Source organism: Ranitomeya variabilis, chromosome 8, assembly GCF_051348905.1.
Source record: "Ranitomeya variabilis isolate aRanVar5 chromosome 8, aRanVar5.hap1, whole genome shotgun sequence".
Taxonomy (NCBI): Eukaryota; Metazoa; Chordata; class Amphibia; order Anura; family Dendrobatidae; genus Ranitomeya; species Ranitomeya variabilis.
Window position 1 is genome coordinate 167,428,142 of NC_135239.1, and position 22,327 is coordinate 167,450,468.

The 22,327-nt window shown below is 41.9% G+C and overlaps 1 protein-coding gene across 3 annotated transcripts in view; it reads left to right on the top strand.

The window, feature by feature from the left end:
• The window catches only part of CACNA1I (calcium voltage-gated channel subunit alpha1 I), a 566,555-nt gene that overhangs the window by 311,738 nt on the left and 232,490 nt on the right, over nucleotides 1–22,327 (top strand). For all 3 annotated transcript variants that reach the window (XM_077277427.1, XM_077277430.1, XM_077277429.1), the window contains exons 9-11: nucleotides 2,173–2,324; nucleotides 6,649–6,834; nucleotides 8,708–8,825. In XM_077277427.1, the coding sequence (XP_077133542.1) occupies nucleotides 2,173–2,324; nucleotides 6,649–6,834; nucleotides 8,708–8,825 (456 nt within the window). The remainder of the gene's footprint in view (nucleotides 1–2,172; nucleotides 2,325–6,648; nucleotides 6,835–8,707; nucleotides 8,826–22,327) is intronic.

Here is a 22,327-nt window from a genome sequence, read left to right on the forward strand (position 1 = left end):
TGGAATAAAAATGTTGTACTGTTTGCCTTCTGTAGCCTTTGTGTTACATTGACTATTGGTGGCTGTAGAATGGGTTAATGAAGAATCAAATAGCGAGCTTATTATGGTGAAACAATAGAAGAGTTTGTAACTCTTTTATCTGTCTTTTTGTGAGCTGAAAAGGGCCATTTGGATATTTATAACATCATTATTGGACCTTACAAACTTATCAAATAAAAATTAGCCTACTATATTTGGTCAAACATTTAACTCACCCCTTATGTGATGGCTGAAACTGCGTCTCCCTGATGAGGAACGGGAAGTTAGCTGGTATTAATGATGTTGCTATTTGCAACTACTGTATTTTGCGGATTATAAGATGCATCAGACCATAAAACGCAGGCCAAATTTTGGAGAGGAAAATAGGACAAATTTTTTTAATATAATGGTGATGCATCTTACAGTCCGCTTTTACTGTATCTTACTGGGGAATTAGGCAGCTGCAGTAGAGTGTCGTCCCAGGAGGCAGGGTTGCTGCTGCAGGAAGCTGGTGGCGGGAGCCAGAGTGGGGTGATGCTGCAGGCCTTGGACTGGGAGAAGGGCTGTTCGGCAGTACAAGGTTGTGGTGGGCTCTGAGCTTTTAGAAAATGCCGGTGGAGTCCCCTTACTTCCCAATATTTTCACTGCAGTGGACTTCAGGAAAATGGCAGACGAAGGTGGCGCATGCACAGATTGAGATCTCGGCAGCCAAGATCTTGGGAGCTGAGATCTCAATCCGTACATGCGCTGCCTTCGGCGGCCATTTTCCCAATGTCCGTTGCACTGAAAACTATGGTAAATGCGGATACTCTGACGAGACGAAATTTTATGAAAGCCCGAGGCCTGTCACAGCCTCGCACTGCCGAAGACCTCCTCCTCAACATCGCCCCACTCTTGCCTCCGCCTGCCACCACCAGCTTCCTGCAGCAGTGACCCTGCCTCCTAGGACCCCACTCCACCTCACCCACCTGCCTCCTATTGGTAAGCTACATTTGGATTGTAAGACAATCCCCCATTTCCCCCTTAAATTGGGGTGGGGGGAGGGCATCTTTTAATTAAAAAATACTGTACTTTTCCAGCTTTATACAGTACCATTCCAGCTTTGCATCTGTCAGTCTGGGGCACCGTCGACTTTTTGAGATAAGTTTTGAAAACAAACAGAACAGAACTGATTCAGTTGCTCTGAACACATGTATATTGCACTGCATGTCTCCTCAAAGAGGGAAATTCATCACTGCTCACGTAATGTTTATAGAACTCCATCAGTGGGAGGTCTGCTGTATACATCACATATGAGACACCAAGACTGCTGTATACATCACATAGGAGACAATGAGACTGCTGTATATACATCACATAGGAAACACCAAGACTGCTATATTTAAATCATATAAGATACATTGAGACTGCTGTATATATATATATCACATAGGAGACACCAAGACTGTCTTATGTACATCACATAGTAAAGAGACTGAGACTGCTATATATGCATCCCATGGAGACACTGAAATTCTGCTGTATACATCACACATGAGACCGTGCGACTAATGCATTCATCACACAAAGAAGCGGGACAGGAGCACACAATGCGCTAACTCTGCCCACAAAGAACGTCCCGGCACTGGCCAGTATCAGGATGTAATCCAGTGTAGCGTGCTATGGCTTTTAGTAGTGAATGCTACATGTGCACTCTAGGAAAGAATTAAAGGTCAGTGGCTAAAAAATCTTCCCGAGTCCTGGAGCAAATTACATTGTGAACTATAAATGACCCATGGGCCAGAAGGTGGGGAACTTCTGGTCCGCGAGCCATTTATAGTCCTAGGACATGCAATCGGCCTATCTGCTGTGACACCTATTGAGCACTAGAACATTTGAAGATGTTATTCCACTTGGCCTTCTGTTTACTCCACTTGTCTTTTTCCACATGACTAAATGATAAGTCATTTTATATATTAGGCTGATCTTATGGCCCCAGGGAAAGATCATGCCGAACAGGTGCACGATGGCATGGTGATTTCTTAGTTCTGTTGCTACATTCTTCTACCAATTTATGAGTTTACAGTGGTCAGATGTTGGATATTGGCGGCCTGTATTGCATAGCAGTCAATATTACTAATAGATCTAATACTATTTGTTTGTTTGTTCCAACAGCCGGAGGAACTCACCAATATCCTAGAGATCAGCAACATCGTCTTCACCAGCATGTTTGCGCTGGAAATGATGCTGAAGCTTTCTGCCTTTGGTCTTTTTGACTATCTTCGAAACCCATATAACATCTTTGATGGCATCATTGTCATAATCAGGTATTGCAGATGCTCTTTTACACTTGTTTCTCAACTTCTACAACAATTTCCCTAATGAACTGATATGCTTAATTCTAGAAGATTGGTAATCATCTACGCTATTAATGTAATTAGTGAAGGTGTTACCTGCTGTTTATATCTGCAATGGTTCATCCATGCTGCTTTATTCTGGTATATTGATTGAGTTTCCATGATTTTCAGTCTTTATGTAATAAAATGCTGCCCTGCTGTGTACAGATAATGCAGATGAATCTGTGCATTAGATCAGTGTATAGTTTGGGCAATGAATAAATGAATATTTGTATTAGACTTACAGTATGTTTCTAATGATGAAAATTTATATGCTGCTTCACATTTAAAGGTTATAGATACCTTTGATATATACGGTAATTTTTTTTTCATATGTTAGCAGTTTACTTTAGTAAAAAAAAAATTGCAGTCTGCAATTTTCATGAGTTCATTCATTTTCAGACAGATCCAAATTTCTTTTTTTTTTCTCTTTGGGGAGTGAGCCTCAACGTAATACATGCTGTATGTGAGCTCAAGGGTGCTGCTGTTTTCACTTGCTTTCATATATCAACACAGCTCCAGAACTGCACTAATTTCCTCATCATCTACTTTCCTCCTTGTCTATAGACTGCTTTTCTGCCCTCCATAAACCTTTAGATACTTTCCCCTCTTTCACCTGCTAATCTGTGCTCAACCCACTCCTTGCTCTTGGTATCTCTAACAATGAAAGGAGGGGGACAGGAGCAGAAAACTGTCAGAATCAGGAGGGCTGGCAGATTTGTATCTTTTTTTGGAGATTACTCAGAAGCACAATGGTTGTGCATTTACTTTAATGATAACTGTTCAACAACAGTTTATTCACTTTACAATTAGGAAGCAAATTAACATTAAAAAAATTATGCACGAAGGTGAGCATAGGTTTAAGAATTAAGATCTTAGGACATAAGTGCTCCAAGAGCTGCCATCTAGCAACCCACAGATGACTACATTTCCATAACATGGTTGTGTTTGAAGCTTTTAAGCAAACTTACTATATTCAAGAACTGAAGTAAGATGTATTTAATCACTAAAGTCATCTAGAATTATAAATGTTACATTATAATACATCACTAAGACAAAGATATAGAAAATAATGGGTTTTCCTCAACTTTTTAAACTTTGATAGAGGGAAGAAACCCTTATAAAACAAACAATGAAGCATTACTTATCCCATCAAATATAAAGACAATGCTCCTGTGGTCACCTGATCCTGCAGCCATTGTCTTCAGCGGTTCAGTAACCGAAAGTCATCATTGCTAGTCCTTAAGGACACTGCGTGAGTGTTGGCACTAGAGTGGCAGATGATTGGTCGTCTCTGGCAAAGTAGAAAAACCCATGTAAATTCTATTTTACAAAATTTGAAAAGTAGACATCTTTTTCACTAGACCGAGTTATAATATTTTATGGTATCTGATGAGAGCATCACATCACGGAAAACCATTTCAGTGTACAACCCATGGGCGGTCAGCTCTTTGACTTAGGTCCCCCTTGCAAACAGTTGATTTTGCCAGGGAAAGCCACAGCCAGCAAGACATTTATTGTGCAGCAATAAGGTTTCTAGACCATATCACATGGTGACCATTCAGATAAATTACTGTTCTTGGAATACAAGGGTGGCTTGAGTCCACCAGAACAGGACACACTCATAAAGAAGGGTCCACGTAGAGGAAACCTCCCTCTATGTCATCCATATGAACTAATAGGTCACATATACTAGGTTTGCCAACATGAAGCAACCCCTTTAAAATAATCATACCAGCATATAATAGAGTAAATCTCAGCAGCCAATGGACAGTCATCCATTCGAATCACTGGTAGGACAGCCGTAGGCAATATGGCTTCTGTCAGTATCTGTATATCATAGTAGGGTGAGATGCCATTTTAAATTCCTCATTAAAAGATTTATGGAACGAAAAGCATTTTTTATCCTAGCTTTGAGCATTCAACCAGCAGTAGTCCCACTGATCCCAAGAATAAGGGTTCCCTTGTCACATGCACAAATGGAGCAAAGAAATATTCACTGTTTATATAAGCAGTGGTCACCTTAATTTTCATTGGAAATATGAGACATCCATTCTTAAGATCGGTGGAGATTCCGGTAGTCAGACTTCATACGTTTATTACCTATTCTTCAGATTATTATTTATTCATATTCAGATGAGTGATCAAAGCTTTTTATGGGTGATTTTAGGCCAGGGTTATACAACAACTAAATCGATCTGTACCTACATGAGATTCTGAACCTCCTGAGTCCATTTACGCAGAACTTGGGCATCTACTTATAATTGCATTGTAAATGTATTATTATCATCAAAGTATCAATGAGTTCTTATTGATAATTGGGAAATCATCTGATAAGAAATAAAACCTAATGTTTGTTGCTTATTGATAAACTCATCTCCATACAAGGGAATCTTATGTTAAACCTGAAGGTCTCACTACTGTGTCAGATCCTGGGTCCACCAGAAGATCCACTGGTGCTTTAATAGTCAATGTGACCCACTCTGTGCTCCTACTTTTTTTTTTTTTTACATATGCAGATGTAGCGCCCTCACTGCCGCAGGGCCGAGGGGTACCCGGTACCGGGCCTCTGAGTCTCTGTTCTGGGGTTGTCACGGTGGCTGGACCCGGTCCGTGACCCTGCTGAGGGGCGCCCAATAATAGGTGTGGATGGTGGTGGTAGTGCGGTGTAGTGCCGGTCGCAGTAAATAACGAGAACACCAGGTTGCAGTCTCTTTACCTCTTTACTGAAGGCTTCTGGATCCTCAGTCCGGAATACGGTTAACCGGGCTGCACAAGTCCGGCCGGTCCGATGGCACCTCCAGAGTTCCCTTTGCAGGTGGAAATCTGTGCCTACCTTCTAGCGCTTGTGTGTTGCGGTCCTCCCCTGCTGTGCTTACGGGATAGTCCCCACAACTGTTGTGTCTGTTTCTCGTGTTCCCTCACAACTCGATTATGATGTTCTTGTTCGTCCCCCAGATGCTATAGCTAGGACGCACCCGTATGACGGGTAGGCTCGGAGCTCTTCCGGGACCCTAGAGTCGCCCCTCTCCAAATGTTGCCCCCTATGTCTTCTTAGGTGATTTGAGTGAGACAGCCCGCCTATAACTGACTGTCCTGCCATAGGTTTGAAGTATTGCTTGGAGCTTAGTACTTCCTCGGCATTCCGGCCACCGGCTACGCGCCTCAGTAGGATGTTGCCTCGTCTTACAGCACGACTCCTACTGGTATTCCCCTTGTTGCGTTGATCTCGTTTCTCACTCAGCACAATAAACCTCGCTTCTTGTCCTTTCTTGGGGTACCGCCGCAATGAGGTGCAGGCGCGGTCCCATAATGTTCTTTCTGTTCGCTAGGCCTCTGTCAGGATCCCACCCCTGACAGGGACCCCCCTGAGTCTCTCCCCGCAACACCCTCTGCCACAGGATGTTGCCTGTTCGATTCCCAGTCAGCTTCTCCCTAACTTCCTATCCAACCCCCAGTTTTACCAGACTGTGAGGAGTGGCCTAATACATAGCACCCTTAGCTCCCCCTGGAGGCCAGACTGTGAAGTGTATTGGTGTCTGTGATACCTGGTCAGGTGAACTCTTTCAGTGCCATCCGACGTACCATCACTCCCCTTAGTGGCAGAGCGACATTACTGCAATGACCAGGACTCTGGGGCGCTGCACTGTCATTAATAAAATGATTATTTATGATCCCACAAGCTGCATGGCATGTTAGGTTCTTAGGACCATGGTGATCATATCTCACTTTTCCATTTCTACTATGGACTTATCTCTGTCTTCCCATCACTTGTTTGTTTTACCACTTTTTAGGCTTCATGTATTCTGTTATCTTTCTTGTTGCAGTCATTTGCTATCACTGTGTTCATCATTTGTCTCCTACCCTTCCCTGTAATTAGATGTTTTCACACACAGAACAAGACCCTTCTAACCTAGAAGGATCCACGTTGAAGAACTGAGTCTTCAGTTATGAAATATGTATAACTAGGAATCATTAAGCCTTTTTTTCTCTATAATGATCATTTACAATTCATATTCCCCAGCATTGTTAATACCTACAGCAGGTTTAATCGGCCATTGCTAAAATAACTTTGCTCTTTTGCTCACTGGCTTTAAAAATCACTGTAATTACTGACTTAGTATTTCATCCAAGGAGAATTTAAGAAGAATTAGAAGTTGAGGAATGTGTATTACGTGTATTGATTTCTTTTTCCAGTCTAATCATCACATTTTCTATTAATTGCTCCTAATTACTGCTGGTATCTTTTGCTCAGTGTCTGGGAGATTATAGGGCAGAATGACGGTGGGCTGTCCGTTCTGAGAACTTTCCGTCTCTTGCGGGTGCTGAAACTTGTGCGATTCATGCCTGCGCTGAGGAGGCAGCTGGTGGTCCTAATGAAGACAATGGACAACGTGGCTACGTTCTGCATGTTACTTATGCTCTTCATCTTTATTTTCAGGTGAAAAAGCAAAATATTTATTTACATTATATTCATAATTTCTTTCATTTACTATACTTTATATTAGAATTACTAATCTCAATATGATGGCATTGTTAACCTACTTGTTGCTGCAATTGCCCCAAAACGCTACTTATAGTATACTAACACAAGTGTGAGAAATTTCTTTGACCTTGGTTATTATCAAAGCTGTTGAAATTTAAAGGGGTTGTCCAGTTTATCTTTAGTTAAAGGGAACCTGTCAGGTCTGAGAAAGGTATTAACCTGCAGATATAGGGTTAAATTGAGGGCTAATGGTGTTACGAAAGTGCCTGGCCACCATACTGAAAGTGCGGCATCTGAGAGAAAATTAACTTTATTTCTCCTGAGAGCCACCGGCTTTCAGTCATGCAACCGCCACAGCTGCAGTCACTGCTCCTGGCACTGAAAGCGACAGCACGTTCTGGTACTGATTGACAGCCGGGTCAGTAGTACATAAGGGATTACAGCAACTGCTCTCTCAGTGCAGTAAGAAGTGACTGTAGCCATATAGGCACACCTGTATGACTGAAAGCTGGCAGATCCTGGAAGAAGTATGGTTAATTTTCTCTTGGGCATCACATTTTGATCTTAATAGCTGAGCACCTCCATAGCACTATTAACCTACAGATTAACCCAATATTTACAGTTTAATAGCATTGTCTGACTTAACAGGTTCCCTTTAACCAACGTGTTATAGTTGTGACTTTGTGGCACTTAATAAAATATATTTAGTTTTTTTCCTCCTGCACTTGTTAGTGAAGCCTTACTCACAGACTCCTGTTCTGAAAGTGGCTTCAGATGGAGGAACGTATAACCAGACGTGTCCATCAGCTTCCTCTAATTACAGACTTCACATGGGAAAGCTGTTTTTCTATTGGAGGAGGCTGATGGAAAGATTTGGTCACATGCATGCTCGGACCGGCCCATAGGAGAAGAGGAGAATTTTCCGGTGGGCCCCCATGGAGGAATGAGCTCTCCACTCCACCTATATGAGAAGTAGTTGGCACAACTCATTTATTTCATCATGTACAGAAAAGGGCATCATATCAACCTTCATTTAACAAACCACCCCATTTATTATTATATAGAAACATAGGCATATTTTTTAAAGAGGTTTGTGTGATATTTGCACGTAGTTGAACAGTGGGCCAGTAGAGTCAATGTTACTTGTGGACCCTTTGAACCCCAGTCTCGTAAGGAACCTGTCAGTTGATTCATGCTACCCAAATCATGGGAAGCAAGAATCAGAGCCTGACACCACAATGGCAGTCATGTATGTTTTTTCTCTGAAATGTCCCGGTGTTTCAGATTTCAGAAAAAACATAGATCACAGGATGCTACCTGACTAGTCTGAATCTGCCGCCTCCCAACAGCACTCTAGTTGATTGACAGACCTTTCCCATGTGTGTACATCGGGATCTTTTAACTATGTTTTCTATGTAATGCCAGAGCATTTCAGAAAAAAAAATACCTGGCTGCACTTGCGCAGTTAGGCCGGGGTCACACTTGTGAGTGCAATGCGAGAAACTTGGGCGAGTCTCTCAGATCAATACCCGGCACTGCCACCGGCAGTTTGGACCAGAGGGTTCAGCTGCATAGAAATACATGCAGCCGCATGCTCCGGTCTCATGTGAGTTTTTCGCATTGCACTCGCAAGTGTAACCCCGGCCTTAGGCTTTGATCCATACTGCCTGTGGTTTGAGCAGCATGAATCAGCTGACGGATTCCCTTAAAGGTAGGCAAGATTATTAATAGGTATAAAAACCTGTATTAAATATCTATCTAGAAAAAATCAATCAATGTCTCAATGAATATAATAGTAATAATAATTTTTGTTTCTTTCCCCATGCAGTATTCTAGGAATGCATATTTTTGGATGTAAATTTAGTCTTAGAACAGACTCCGGAGATACTGTACCTGACCGGAAAAACTTTGATTCTTTGCTGTGGGCCATAGTTACAGTATTCCAGGTAAGTCCATGAATTCTTCATGAATAATGTAGCTTTAATATGTATTTTTACATGATTATACTCTTTTTATGAATTTTATCCATGCTGCGAAATTGGCCTACGCAAACTAATGCGGTGACTAAGGGGGAGGGGGATGATTTGTGTTTTTTTTAAATCCAAGTAATATTAGTGATGGCAAGACTGACACCAATATGCTTCCATACCTCTACTGTCAGCTGCTCTGCTGTGATCAGAACAAATTAAAGGATTATTTCTATCGTCTTTCAAAAACAAGCAGCTTTGCAAATTACTTTTTGTTAAAACAATTTCCCCGTTCGCAAGATAATGCTTCTTTTTTTGTCTTTAATTGTAGACTGTCTTTAATTGTACATTAATTGTACGCTGCTCATTGCCAAGTGGACTGGCCACCACTACTGTCTATGAGCAGTAGTCAAATACATGCAGTGCTTACAAACTCTTCCCTACTGAGCTTGTAAGCACTGCACTGAGGACAGCCGGGATCGCTGGATTGAGCAGTTCGCTCCTATTCTCGGCCATCTCTCTCCAGCCTCATTGAGCTTTCAATGCAGCAAACAGGAAAGGATGCCTCAATATAACAACGAGAGTGCGCACTATTCAGGCTAGCCGGGCAACGATGCTGCTGGACTGAACTGTCACTCATGCAGGAGAACCTGCCCACTCAGCAAAAAAGGAAATAATGAGACTGGGGAGTGCCTGATAAGTAAGAACAAGACTTCAATGCTGTCTGATCAGCCTGTCTGATAGTTATACTTACATTTATAAGACCTTTTTTTTTTTTAATATATAAATAAGTAAAACCAATTAAATATTTATAGCCCATTTAATCTTTGCATTTCCAGTGTCAAATCCCTGATCCTTCTCAACAGTATTCTATTTACCTTGACTGTAGTGTTTATGTCCTTTATCCTTCATGTGATCGCTGCACATAATCACTGGCCTCATTATTCTCATACCTTGCCGGGCTTATATCAGTGATTGTCAGCAACGGTCTTGTAAGGAATACAGGAGGTCTACGCCTACAACCCAGCAGGGTAGATCGCCTTTGAAGTGCTGGAACAGCAGAGATTAAATGGATGTATATACATTTTTTACTTATGTGTCCTGGCTGAACCATGGTTTACTCTATATTATACTTCTGAATTAAAAAGCTTGCTTCAGCGAGGAGCTCTTATTCTGGAATATGTAAGTCAAAGAGGGGTGGCCTGCTGAGAATCCTGTACTAGCCAGCACAAATAGCTGCTGCACACCTTAACTTTCACTCTTGCAGACTCAGCCTATATCCATATACTCTATATTACGGTACATAGACATCCATTTATTTGAATGACAATCATGTGGCAAGCCCCTTTAAGAAGTGTTGTCAATTAGGCAACACATTATGCAGAATTCAGCCTGAGTTACATATTAACATATGTATAATACATCAGTACAATATTTGTATTCATACCTGAATCATTGTGTGGGCTGAGATCCCAGAAGACAGTATTTAAAACCCCCTGAGATATAACTCTTACCTGACTTCCTTTCTCAAGCATATTGCTGAATAATGAAAAGTAGCACGCACTGGGCAAACGACATTAATGTAAAATGAATTGCAAAGTAATAAGAACATTGTTTTCAATTCACAGACCCAGAATTTGGACTTTAACTTGTATTTCCAGGGATATTTCTTGTAAAGATGTGTGATGGGTACAGATTTACTAATAGTGATGTACTACAAAATAGTACGCAAGTATGTATAAGCACAATAGTTATGGCCAATTTTCCATAAAAACTTCATATTGATTAAGGCTGTGTGCACACGTTCTGGATTTTTAGCATTTTTTTCACGTTTTTTCGCTATAAAAATGCGATAAAGCCGCGAAAAAACGCATCCATTAAGCATCCTATTAATAGAATACTATCCGCAACTTTTGTGCACGTTGCGTTTTTTTCCGCAAAAAAAGCATCGCGGTAAAAAACGCGGCATGTTCATTAATTTTGCGGATTTTTTGCTGATTTCCCACTATTTAATGCACTGGGAGGCTCCGGAAAAAAACTCGCAGAAGACGTGAGAAAAAAGTGCGAAAACCATGAAAAAAACGCATGTGGATTTCCTGCAGAAAAAGTCAGTTTTTGTTCAGGAAATGTCTGCAAAGAATCCTGACGTGTGCACATAGCCTAAAGGGAATCTGTCAGCAGGTTTTTGCCACCTCATCAGAGAGCAGCATAATGTAGAGGCAGAGACCCTGATTCCAATGATGTATCACTTAGTTTACTGGGTACAGCAGATGTGTTTTCAGACACAGCATGAATCACCGCCCAGAAAGCTGACCTGTTTCACACCACAGTATACTCTGTACTCTGACTGCTTAACAGAGGAGGGGGCGTGGTCGGACTAGTTGGCACAAGGGAGGTAGTCAGGGCAATGATAACTATTTGGCATGAAGGAGGTAGTCTGGGCAGCGATAATCTCTTGTTGATAAAAGATTCATTTTGTGGGAAAAATAGCACACAGCCTAATAAGTGACAAATCCCTGAAATCTGTGTTTCAGCCCCTATCTCAATCTGTCCTCAGATTACATAGGAACAACCTGCTCACAGATTCCTTTTAAAGAACATGGCATTGTTTCTGAATTACATCATGCATGAAACAAAATATAAAGTCCAACATGGGACCCCCTTTCTGTCCCAGAATGGAGAGTCACATTGTACAGATGGCATCATGTCCTTACAGTTTCCACAGCTGGAATGCCTGGCTGACCAATGCTACATGCACATGATATGAACATTCAAGTAAAAACAACACCATATAATTTGACTTTTTATATATCCCCAATACAAGGGAACTGAGAATAAATAAGACTATAATGAAATGGCCACACATCTGTTATAAGCAGTCAGCTACAGCCATGTCTAATCCTGGGGGGAAACATGGTGCTATCCGGAAAATTGTAAGCAGAAAAAAAACAAGAAAAGCAAAGAAGTTACCGGTATAAACCAATCAGCTTCCAGGTCTTGAAAAATGAAAAATGAAAGCAGATACTTTGTCCGTTGATTTGGGCATCAGCTTAACTTTTCCTCTCCTCCACTGGTTTCTTGAAATATATCACATTTTGGCTATTTAGATAACTTTTTACATCTTGACAAATATACTGCAATAATATATATACATCAACAGCACGGATGTCCATCAATCCACGATAAAGAAAAGATCTGGAGCACCCACGAGTACTCAGTAATGGACCGGTTCTTAAAGGGAAGGTGTTGCAACAGCAGTGACCCCGTCTGTGGCCCTGGGCGACCAATAAAAGGGGATTAAAGTTTATGGGATAAATGTTCGTGACGCCACCTGTGGTACTTGGCCAATGTGAGATGTTAGCCAACGCTGCTTGAAGAGACCGCTGGGATTGATGGTGATGCAGCAGAGTTGGTACAGCTCTCCACAGGCAGAGCTTTAGTCCCAGGGCACTTAGACTGTAAAAGATGGTGATGCTGATGATAAATACATGTGAGGACACAGCAGGGTGCAGTTTCCAATGCTTTACTCACAGTTCTTAGCCGGGGTGCTGTGTATTCCAGGTTTGTGGTCCAGCCAGCTCTCCAGCAATTTGGTTACACCTTCCAGAACCCTCTTTCTATGTTCCTTTCTCTGGACGTCTCTCTGCACTGGCTTCGCCTCTCCTGCCCTGCGCCAGCCACACAGAGTCCCAAGCCAGCAACCGCAGATCTTGTCGGGTGGTGTGCGCTGAATCCTATATGGCAGCCTTTTCAGCAAATGTGTGCAGATGTGGCTGTGGCACATACAGATACCACAGCCTCCGATTAGCTGAGTCCTTAGTTTCTCCACTAGAATGGGGCCAGTCCCCTTGCCTGCAACCTGGTCCCTCCACTTCTGGATCAAGCCCCACAGGTAGTTTGGTCACTACCCATGCCTCTAGGACCCCTTTTGTCTCTTCCTTCTTTAGGTTCACTTTCCTTCAGCTCCCTCTCTCTTGGAGCTCCTTTCTGTCTGTTTCAGTCTTTCTTTCTGACAGGAGCTGCAGACCCTCATGTCTGCTCAGGTCCACTCCTCTCACCAACTGACTAACTTTCTAGATGTTTCCTGACTCTTGCTTAGTAAGCTCCTCCCCTACTCTACCTATCCCACCCACTCCTCCAACACCCTTTCCTATCCAACCTAATATGAGACCTTCCTCCCTTAGGGTATGTCCAGGTGCCCTGTCTGAATTGTCTAGTGTTGGATGCTGGTGTAGGGTTCTGTGCAGTGCCCCTCCTTACCTGAGAGTGGAATACCACACCTATTGATGAGGTGCAGTACTCTGTGGCCACTGGACCCCCAGGGGCACAACAGATCCATAGATAAAATGAGTAAATTTATTTCAGCATATTAAAAAACAATTATAAATAAAAAAGCAAGATGTCTGAAAAAATAGGGAGACACCACCAACCACAATTAATCCTAAAGGGAGGGTACCAATACCCTTAAATAACAAAATAAGGCTAAATTGTTTAAATCCACAGTAGTAATACAAATTAATAATATATATTTCCAAAGGCTCCCTACAATCAAGGATATATATATAAATAAAGTGCACAGTGCCATTATCAATGTATCATTAATTATCACAGGGTAATAGCATATCATAAATACCTCAGTAAAAAGGATTACATCAATGTGCACAAATATCCCTACATAATCGAGGAGCAATAGTACAATAACAAACAGTGTGCAGTGTGCCCTATCCTTACAGGAAATTGTAAAGAGTAGAAGAAAAATAAAAAGGTATCTGGAACTCCAGAGTAAAATAATACCAGAAAACATTAGGCTTATCCCAATGGCAAAAATGCCCTATATCCAACAGCATGGAGGGATGCAGGTACAAATACCGCCAAAACTATGGGTAAATAAAAGGTTAAAGAATATGGAGAGAGCCCAATATACCTTACAAAAGATCCCTGTGGCGTCTCCTCTCCCCGACGCGCGTTTCACCGCTGGCTTTTTCCGGGAGACTTTTAGAGCCAAAGCCAAAAGTAGATCCGAAAGGTTGAAACCTTCCTCTAGTCTTTCCAATCCTTTTTGACCAACTTCTGACTTTGACTCAAAGACTACACAAAATATTATGTAATATGCACAAAGTAATGGTAATAATTAGCATATTCTTTCTAATAACATATAGTTTGCTATTAATATAATATATAGTTGTTAGAAATTTGGAGTACGCCCAGGCTCGGATCTTTGTTTTTACTCCTCTAGCTGCTTTCCAGCGGCAGTGATTCTATATCTGTCAGAGAAAGTATTTTTATGTTGCACCATTTCTGAAATAGCATTGAATGCTTGAAATTCTGTGCATATTAATGTACGCCTGAGAGGTTTTGAAGTCCACATAAAATCAAGGAGATGTATGGAAACAAGAGGTGGTTAACAGCCCATGGTTGAGAATATTATGTTAATGTGAAACCATGAGTGCAATACAGCTGTAGCTTGAATTTAAGAAGCTTTGTGTTAGATGATGTATCCCAGACATTATATTTAGTGAGAAATACTGTTATAATACAGAATAAAACAAGAAAATGGTACATTCTCCAGCTGGTAGGAGTGGGATAAGAAATTGGTGGTAGAGAACTCACCATTGACTTACTTACTAGCACGAAGCATCTCTTGTACCCAAACAATTTTGAAGATATTTTGGAGTTTAATCAACTATTCAATGTTTTATATGTTGATGTGGCATCCAGCTGTTCTTCTAGTCATGAAAAGTGATTGTCCCTGGGGATCAGCAAATCGCAGGTTCTTTTGGCAATTTTGGGATGAGCCCTCTTGGTTCGCGTTGGGTAAAATGGTATTCTTTATTAATAAATTGTGTGCAATGCCCTAGCCAAACTTTTATCATGATGATAAAACCTTTGAGACACAAAAAACTTCAGCCAATATGCTATTGGTACTAAGCAATGGAGACGCTATGCACTTATAACATGCACATACAAATATTTCAAGCCCTGTTGGCAGCACCATAGACTGAAGACATAGTACGTAGTGTCTACCATTTCCCGTATAAAGTGGAAATAGCACAGTGGGATACGCCAAGGGGTTGAATGCAGATGCCACTAATGTAAGTTCTTTTACCCTAGTAACATACATACCAGCAACAGTCTTCGGCTCTTCCCAGCACCACCTCGGTTCCAATGCATCAACTTATGACTGCAACTTCAGATTGACCGGAAGTCAGAGGTAACGGTCACACACTCTCAATGGAAGTCTATGAGAGCCCCATTCTGGCGTTGTTCCAGCTCTCATAAACATTCATGGAAAAATAACTTGCGATCTGGCAGCTCACAATCTGCAGAAGACAGCTGAAGCTGCGCCAAGCACAGAAAAAGATGACAGATGGTAAATATTTTACTAGAGGCAGGGAACTTACATTACTGACGCCACTCCGGAGGTAAAATAAAACACTGGATTGGTTCGTTAATGTATTGCTTTTGATTTTTTCACTGATATGTAGTTAACACTTGGGTGCTGTAAATACTTTTACTGTTCTGTCAATTTTGTCTGAGGCCCTCAAAAATTATAACAATACAATAATGTTATGTGTAACTTTTATTTGTGGCTTTTATGGATCCTTTTCTGATATTTATATGTTCACCCATTTGTTATTGTTTTATTAAACCTCTTCTCGAAGATTAGAAAATCCTTTCTCGAAAAAAGAGTTTGTGAAAGGCCTTGCTTATCTCCCAGAAAATGATCCCAGCTCATCTTTTATGACGGACTTCACTATTTTATATGCAATGAGTATTTTTCCATAAATCTGTTTTTATTTTTCTCTTGGTTTGCCTCCTCTCCGTTCCTGATTTATGAACCCTTGTCTTTTAATGTAAATTTAGTCTTTTCAATCAATCGGGTGTTGTCTTCATCTCTTCTCTGCTAGTGTTTCCTTGTGGGCCATGCACAGTTGGCTAAAAATACTTTGTCCCTGATTCATCTCTTGGTTTTTTTTTTAAATTACACTTTTCTTTTTTTGACGTGTTCTATTTGATGAAATTTAATTGTGAAAGATCCATCAAAATGGCACATATGGTTCTTGAATTTTGTGCAATGTCAAAAACAGGCTTTTTTTTCCCCGGTCATTAACCATTTTTGCAAATTTTTTTAGCAAAAAGTGATTTCTTTTTTAAAATGTTGAAAAAATGGGACATTTTGCTTGACATTCTGAAAATCACTCCTGGAGGAAATTGGAGTGGAGTTTAGCAATTAAAAAAAAAAAGTCGCGAATAAACAGTCAGTCGAAAACATCTAAAATCACTATGATCACAAAGCGTAAAATAAAGAAAAACGAGGCGAGCACGTATAAAAATAGACTTCGAAAAGGTACAGATACAATAGAATGATGAATTGGGTACAAATTAAAATAAAGACACAAAGCACAAACTAAATAATATACAAGAAAATGGGAAAGGGGGCTATTTTTCAGGAAGGGAGAGGCACTGGAACAAAAATTAAACAATACCAAATTTAGGAGTGGAGCGGCATTTATATCAGGTAGAAAAGTTATATATTTTTGGCAATTGACAGGTTCTTTCTAAAGGGGCTGTCTGGTATTGAACTACAAGTCTGCAGTTTTCTATGCGACTGTAGACTTGTGAATCCTCACATTGCATGCACTGCGCTCTGTGAGGATTCTCTGGTCCCAGTGCTGGGGTATAGTGGACATGTGACCACAAGTACCATATATACTTGAGTATAAGCCAACCCAAGTATAAGCCGAGGCACCTAATTTTGCCACTGAAAACTGGGTATGCTTATTGACTCCAGTATAAGCCGGGTATGCATTGTCCCCTCATCCCTGTCCTGGTATGCATGGCTCCCCCATCGCTGTCCTGATATGCATGGCTCCCCGGTTCCTGTCATTGTATGCATAGCTCCCCGGTCCCTGTCCTGCTATGAATGGCTCCCCATCCCATCCTGTTATGCCTGGCTCCTTATCCCCTATCCTACTCACCCTCCAGCATGCCCTCGCAGCATCTAGGTGGTCCCGGCACCTTCGCAGCATCTTGATGGTTCCAGCTTCCTGCAGCTCTTCCTGCGAAAAGTGATCACGTGGTACCTCTCATTAAAGTAATGAATATGCGCTCCATGTCTATGGGAGTGGAGACGAGTGCATATTCATTACTTTAATGAGCGGCGCCACATGATTGCACCGGAAGAGCTGCTGGAAACCGGAACCACTGCTGGAAACCAGAACCATCGAGATGCTGCGAAGGTTCCGGGACCACCGAGATGTTGTGAGGGCACACTGGTGGGCAAGTAAGATGTATTCTGGAAGTTGGCGGCTGTCACTGTGCGCTGCTATGAGAGAAATGAATATTGATTTCTCTTTAGCAGTGGGCACATTTACAGCCACAGCTGCCGGCTTCTGCCTCTTGTGACCCGCTGCTCCATTGATCCCCCTCCCCCACTGGATTTCTGGACAATTGACTCGTGTATAAGCTGAGGGGGCGTTTTCAGCACAAGAAAATGGCTGGACAACCCCTTTAAACTGCATTGTCAAAGACTTACTGAGCTATAGAACACCCATGTGCACGAGTTGTTGCTTTATGTTCATTTCCGGTGTTTCAACTATGATATCTGATAACTTAGGTATTGGTTACGGCCTTGAGGGACATTGTTATAGTATCCAAAGCTGATTTTCTTGGATTTATGTCAAATACAGCTTGTGTGTGCAACTGTGACAAATCGGAGGTTTTGGACTATTTGAAAAGCCCACATTTCACATGACCTTTCTTCACATATTATTATGTACATGAGTGCAACTTCCCATTAGTAATGTGTCACTGGAAATGTATTTTAATTATTGGCTTCTGAGAGTTATTTACATCTGGTACCAAAGGATTTAGTTGTAAAATCAACACTACCAACTGGTACAATGCCAGCAGATTGAATTTGGAATATTAAATATGTACTTTAAAACCTAAAGAAATACCATTTTTCGATATTATCCTTTTTAATGGAGGGGTCATAACACTCCAACTGCTTTATCTTTATTACAAATCCATACGATGAACATAATTTCTTACCAAACTGAATGTGTGTGTAATAATTATAGGGGATAACTCAGAAGACTCTTTGGGTGGAACAAGACAACTACAGGACACAGTTTTATAAGTGGTAAAGTCTATATTATCACACGGTGATTCCAACAGGTGCAGAGAGAAACTCAAGTCCACAACACTTGGTGCAAATAATAAACGCAGCTTAGCAGTCTATAGGAAACTTCAGAGGAAAATGCAATCAAGCAGAAAGTCTATGAAGCACAGTTATTCTTGAGGATACTTGACACGAATAAATCCTTGTCTTAGTCCAGGCACAGATAGATATGCTTATAAGGCAGTTCAAATCATATCTTAGCTCAACCAGGGAGGCCTGGTTAATAGTCTCAGGTTATTGCAAAGCAGAAACAGCTTACATATCCAGCAAATGCAGATGGAAGTAAACACGAACAGCAGATGAGGAAGGATTACTGGAAACTTGTGTATGCAGCAGGAACCCAGAGCAGAGTAGCAGGATCACCACACAGGTTCACAGGAGCAGGTGTATAGCTATAGCCAGGGAGTAATCAGGGGTCAGGAGCTGGATGCAAGGCAGAATACTCTAGCACAGACTGAAGGCTGGGGTGGAGTTTTATAGCAGGAAGACACAGTGCACATGAGACCAAAGATGCCGGATGATAACCCAGATTGGCAAAGAAAGGTGTAAATTTAGTGGAGGTGCTCTGAGAATTATTATATGAAAATTCGGCTAACGGCAGAAACTCCAACCAATCATCCTGGAGATGGCTGACATAGCATCTTAGATATTGTTCCAGCGTCTGCTTGGTACGCTCAGTCTGACCATTTGTCTGGGGATGGTAAGCGGAAGAGAGATAGACATTAATATTGAGTGTAGAGCAAAACCCCTTCCAGAATCTTGAAGTGAACTGCACTCCACGGTCAGAGATGATCTCATCCGGAACCCCATGCAACCGAAAGACATTCTGTATAACCAAGTTCACTGTATCTTTAGCTGAGGGGAGGCCGGTGTATGGAACAAAATGAGCAGCTTTAGTCAGGCGATCAACTACCACCATGATTGTATTCATGCCCCCCGATGTAGGCAGCTCCACAATAAAGTCCATTGATATAGACCCCCAAGGGCGGGACGGAACAGGTAATAGTTGTAGAAGACCCATAGATGCCACATGAGTCTTGTAATGGGCACATATCTCGCAAGAGAGAACATAGTCCTTGGTATCCTTCAGGCAAGTTGGCCACCAGAAGAATCGGCTCAGGAACTCTTGTTTCTTCTGTACCCCCCTGTGACCAGCCAACTTGGAGTCATGTACCAACTTGAGGATCTGCAGACGGACGACCTCAGGGACGTAGATACGTCGATCTCTGAACCACATGCCACCCTTAAAGACAAGATTAATATCCAAAGGTGGGTTGGCCAGAAATACATCACCGTCATAGGCCTCCCTGCAGTCCTTCCACAAGTCCTGATCGTGGATAACTCCGATGAAATTGGAGAATGGTCTTGGACAGGGCTCCAGGTACAGAATCCGCAGCATGGATTCGGGATAAAGCATCAGCCTTCCCATTACGAGAACCTGAAAGACATCTAGCGGATCTAAGGAACTCTAAATTGCGATGGTCAGTTAGCACTATGATGTGTTGTGCAGCTCCTTACAGATGATGCCTCCATTCTTTGAAAGCCGCAATAATAGCCAGCAATTCCTTGTCTCCCACATCATAATTCTTCTCTGCTGAGGTTAGTCTATGGGAAAAGAAAGCACAAGGATGTAGCAGACCCTTCTCTCCAGTTCTTTGGAAGAGAATAGCCCCCAAAGCTTTATCAGAAGCGTCCACCTCCACAATGAAAGAAAGTGTTGGATCTGGGTGTATCAACAGCGGTGCTGATGTGAAACAGGTCTTAAGCCGATAAAAAGCTTCTTGAGCCTGTGATGACCACTTAAAGGGCTTTTCCTTCTTTGTTAAGGAAGTAATGGGATGGACAATATCAGAAAAATTTTGAATGAAGCGTCTGTAGAAATTTGCAAAACCAATAAAACGTTGGACCTTCTTAACGTTCTTGGGTACCGGCCAGTCAAGGATAGCCTGAATCTTACCAGATTCCATGTTCAGCCCCTGGGGAGAAATGATATAACCTAAGAACTGTATCTCAGAACAATGGAACGCGCATTTCTCTGGCTTGATATACAGATGGTTCTCTTTCAGACGTCTTATAACAGCTTTGACATGTTCTTCATGTTCCTGTAGAGAGTCAGAAAAGATTAGAATATCGTCCAAATAGATCACCACAAACTGGTCCAACAAATCTCTGAAAATGTGATTAGCAAGGTGTTGAAATGTTGCAGGGGCATTACAAAGCCCGAAGGGCATCACGAGATATTCAAAGTGTCCATACCGGCATCGGAATGCTGTCTTCCACTCATCCCCTGGACGAATACGCACCAAATTATAAGCTCCACGAAGATCCAGTTTAGAGAACACCTTAGCATGGTGGACTCTTTCCAGTAATTCGGGAATCAGAGGCAAAGGGTAACGGTTTCGTACGGTTACCTTATTGAGATCCCGATAGTCAACACAGGGTCTCAGGGTCCCATCCTTCTTTTTTACAAAAAATATAGGTGCCCCTGCTGGTGAGGAAGAAGGACGTATGAAGCCTTTGGCCAGATTTTCATCAATATACTCCTTTAAGGCTTGAAGATCAGGTGCCGCCAAAGGTTATACGTTACCAAAAGGAATAGTTGCCCCAGGAAGCAGCTCAATGGGACAGTCATAATGCCTGTGTGGAGGAAGATGATCTGCATTCTTCTTGTCACAGATGTCAGAGAACTCTTTATATGCTGGAGGTAAAGAAAATACCTGTACATGTGGTTCCGTAGCCGTGGACTCAGGGACAGTTTCTGTTAACGCTGAGTTGCTCCTTGTTTTAAAGATAATCTCCTTGGTCTCCCAGTTGATAATTAGGTTCTGAGAACGCAACCACGGAATGCCTAAAATCACAGGAAAATGAGGAGAAGAAATTAGCAAGAAAGAAAGTTGCTCCTGATGATTAGGCTCCAATAAAATTTCAAGGGGTACGGTCTCCTGATCCACAGGCCCAGAGATGAAAGGTGACCCATCCACTGTTTCCATGGTAATTGGAGAGGCTCTTTGCTGAATTTCAATACCATGTTCCTTGGCAAATGCGATATGCATGAAATTGCCACCTGCACCAGAGTTAATCATAGCTGCACTTTAAATCCACTGTCCTGAACACAGGATCTTAATAGGGAGAGAACGGTGAGAGTTCTTTTCCCTCAGCTCCTTGGGGGGTGAAGTCATAAAAAAATGAATGGAATACAGTGTTTAAAGGCAGGCTACATTCAGCGATGTCAGATTCATCATCACAGTTGTCATACTCCCCTACTGCTGCTAGCACCTTGTTAGGCCGTTTAGGACACTTAGGACAATTTATCAAGCAGTGGTCAGACTGGCCACAGTAGAAACATAGACTTTCACGAAGGCGATGCTCCCGGCGCTCATTGATCTCGCACCTCTGAACGGAATCAATTTGCATGGGCACCTCCTTCACCTCCCGAGAGGTTTTACCTGCAGGCTCTTTGGAAGGAAGGGAAAAGTTAGAAATACGGTTGTATGCAGCAAATTTCTCCTGCATACGCTCAGTAAGGGGAATGTCTATGCTGTATAAATGTCTCTAGCTCTTGTGGTGACTCAGAGCGAGCTAGTTCATCTTTTATAATACTAGACAGACCCCTTTTAAAAATAGGCAATTGTGCATAACTGTCCCAATTGGTATCTACCGCTAATCTCCTGAATTCAGTGGCATACTCAATAACAGAATGTTTAGCCTGGCGTAAAGACAACAAAGCAGATTCAGCGGTTGCACGGCGATTAGGGTCATCAAACATTAATGCCATAGTGGCCAAGAAATCATCCAAGTTATTTAACCGTGGGTCACGAGACTCAATCTTCGGATTCGCCCAGGCGAGCGCTCGTGAGGTCAGTAGCTTTATTACACACAATACTTTGGATCTATCAGTAGGAAAACGGTCAGCATGCACATCAAAGTATATCATACATTGATTCACAAAGCCACGAAATTTGTCGCGATCACCATTAAATCTGAATGGGGGCAACTTAGGTGGGCTAGCTGGTGGCGGTTGCCCAGAGGGTAAAGTCACTTGTGCAGCTATTTGCGTGCTTATGTCCTGAAAAGCCTGTCCATACTGGGACTCTATGCCAGCAAGTTTGTTTTCCTGGGCTGCCATGTGGTTGCTTAAGTACTGCAAAGTTTGTCCAAACACTTGTTGATTGTGTTCCAAGCTTCCAAACTTCTTTTGCAGACCTTCCACATCTTTCTGCAGTGATCTAATTATGGAAAACACCTGCTCTAGTCTGCTTTCTGCAGTCATTGTTCCAGCAGTCTCCTTTTTTTTTTA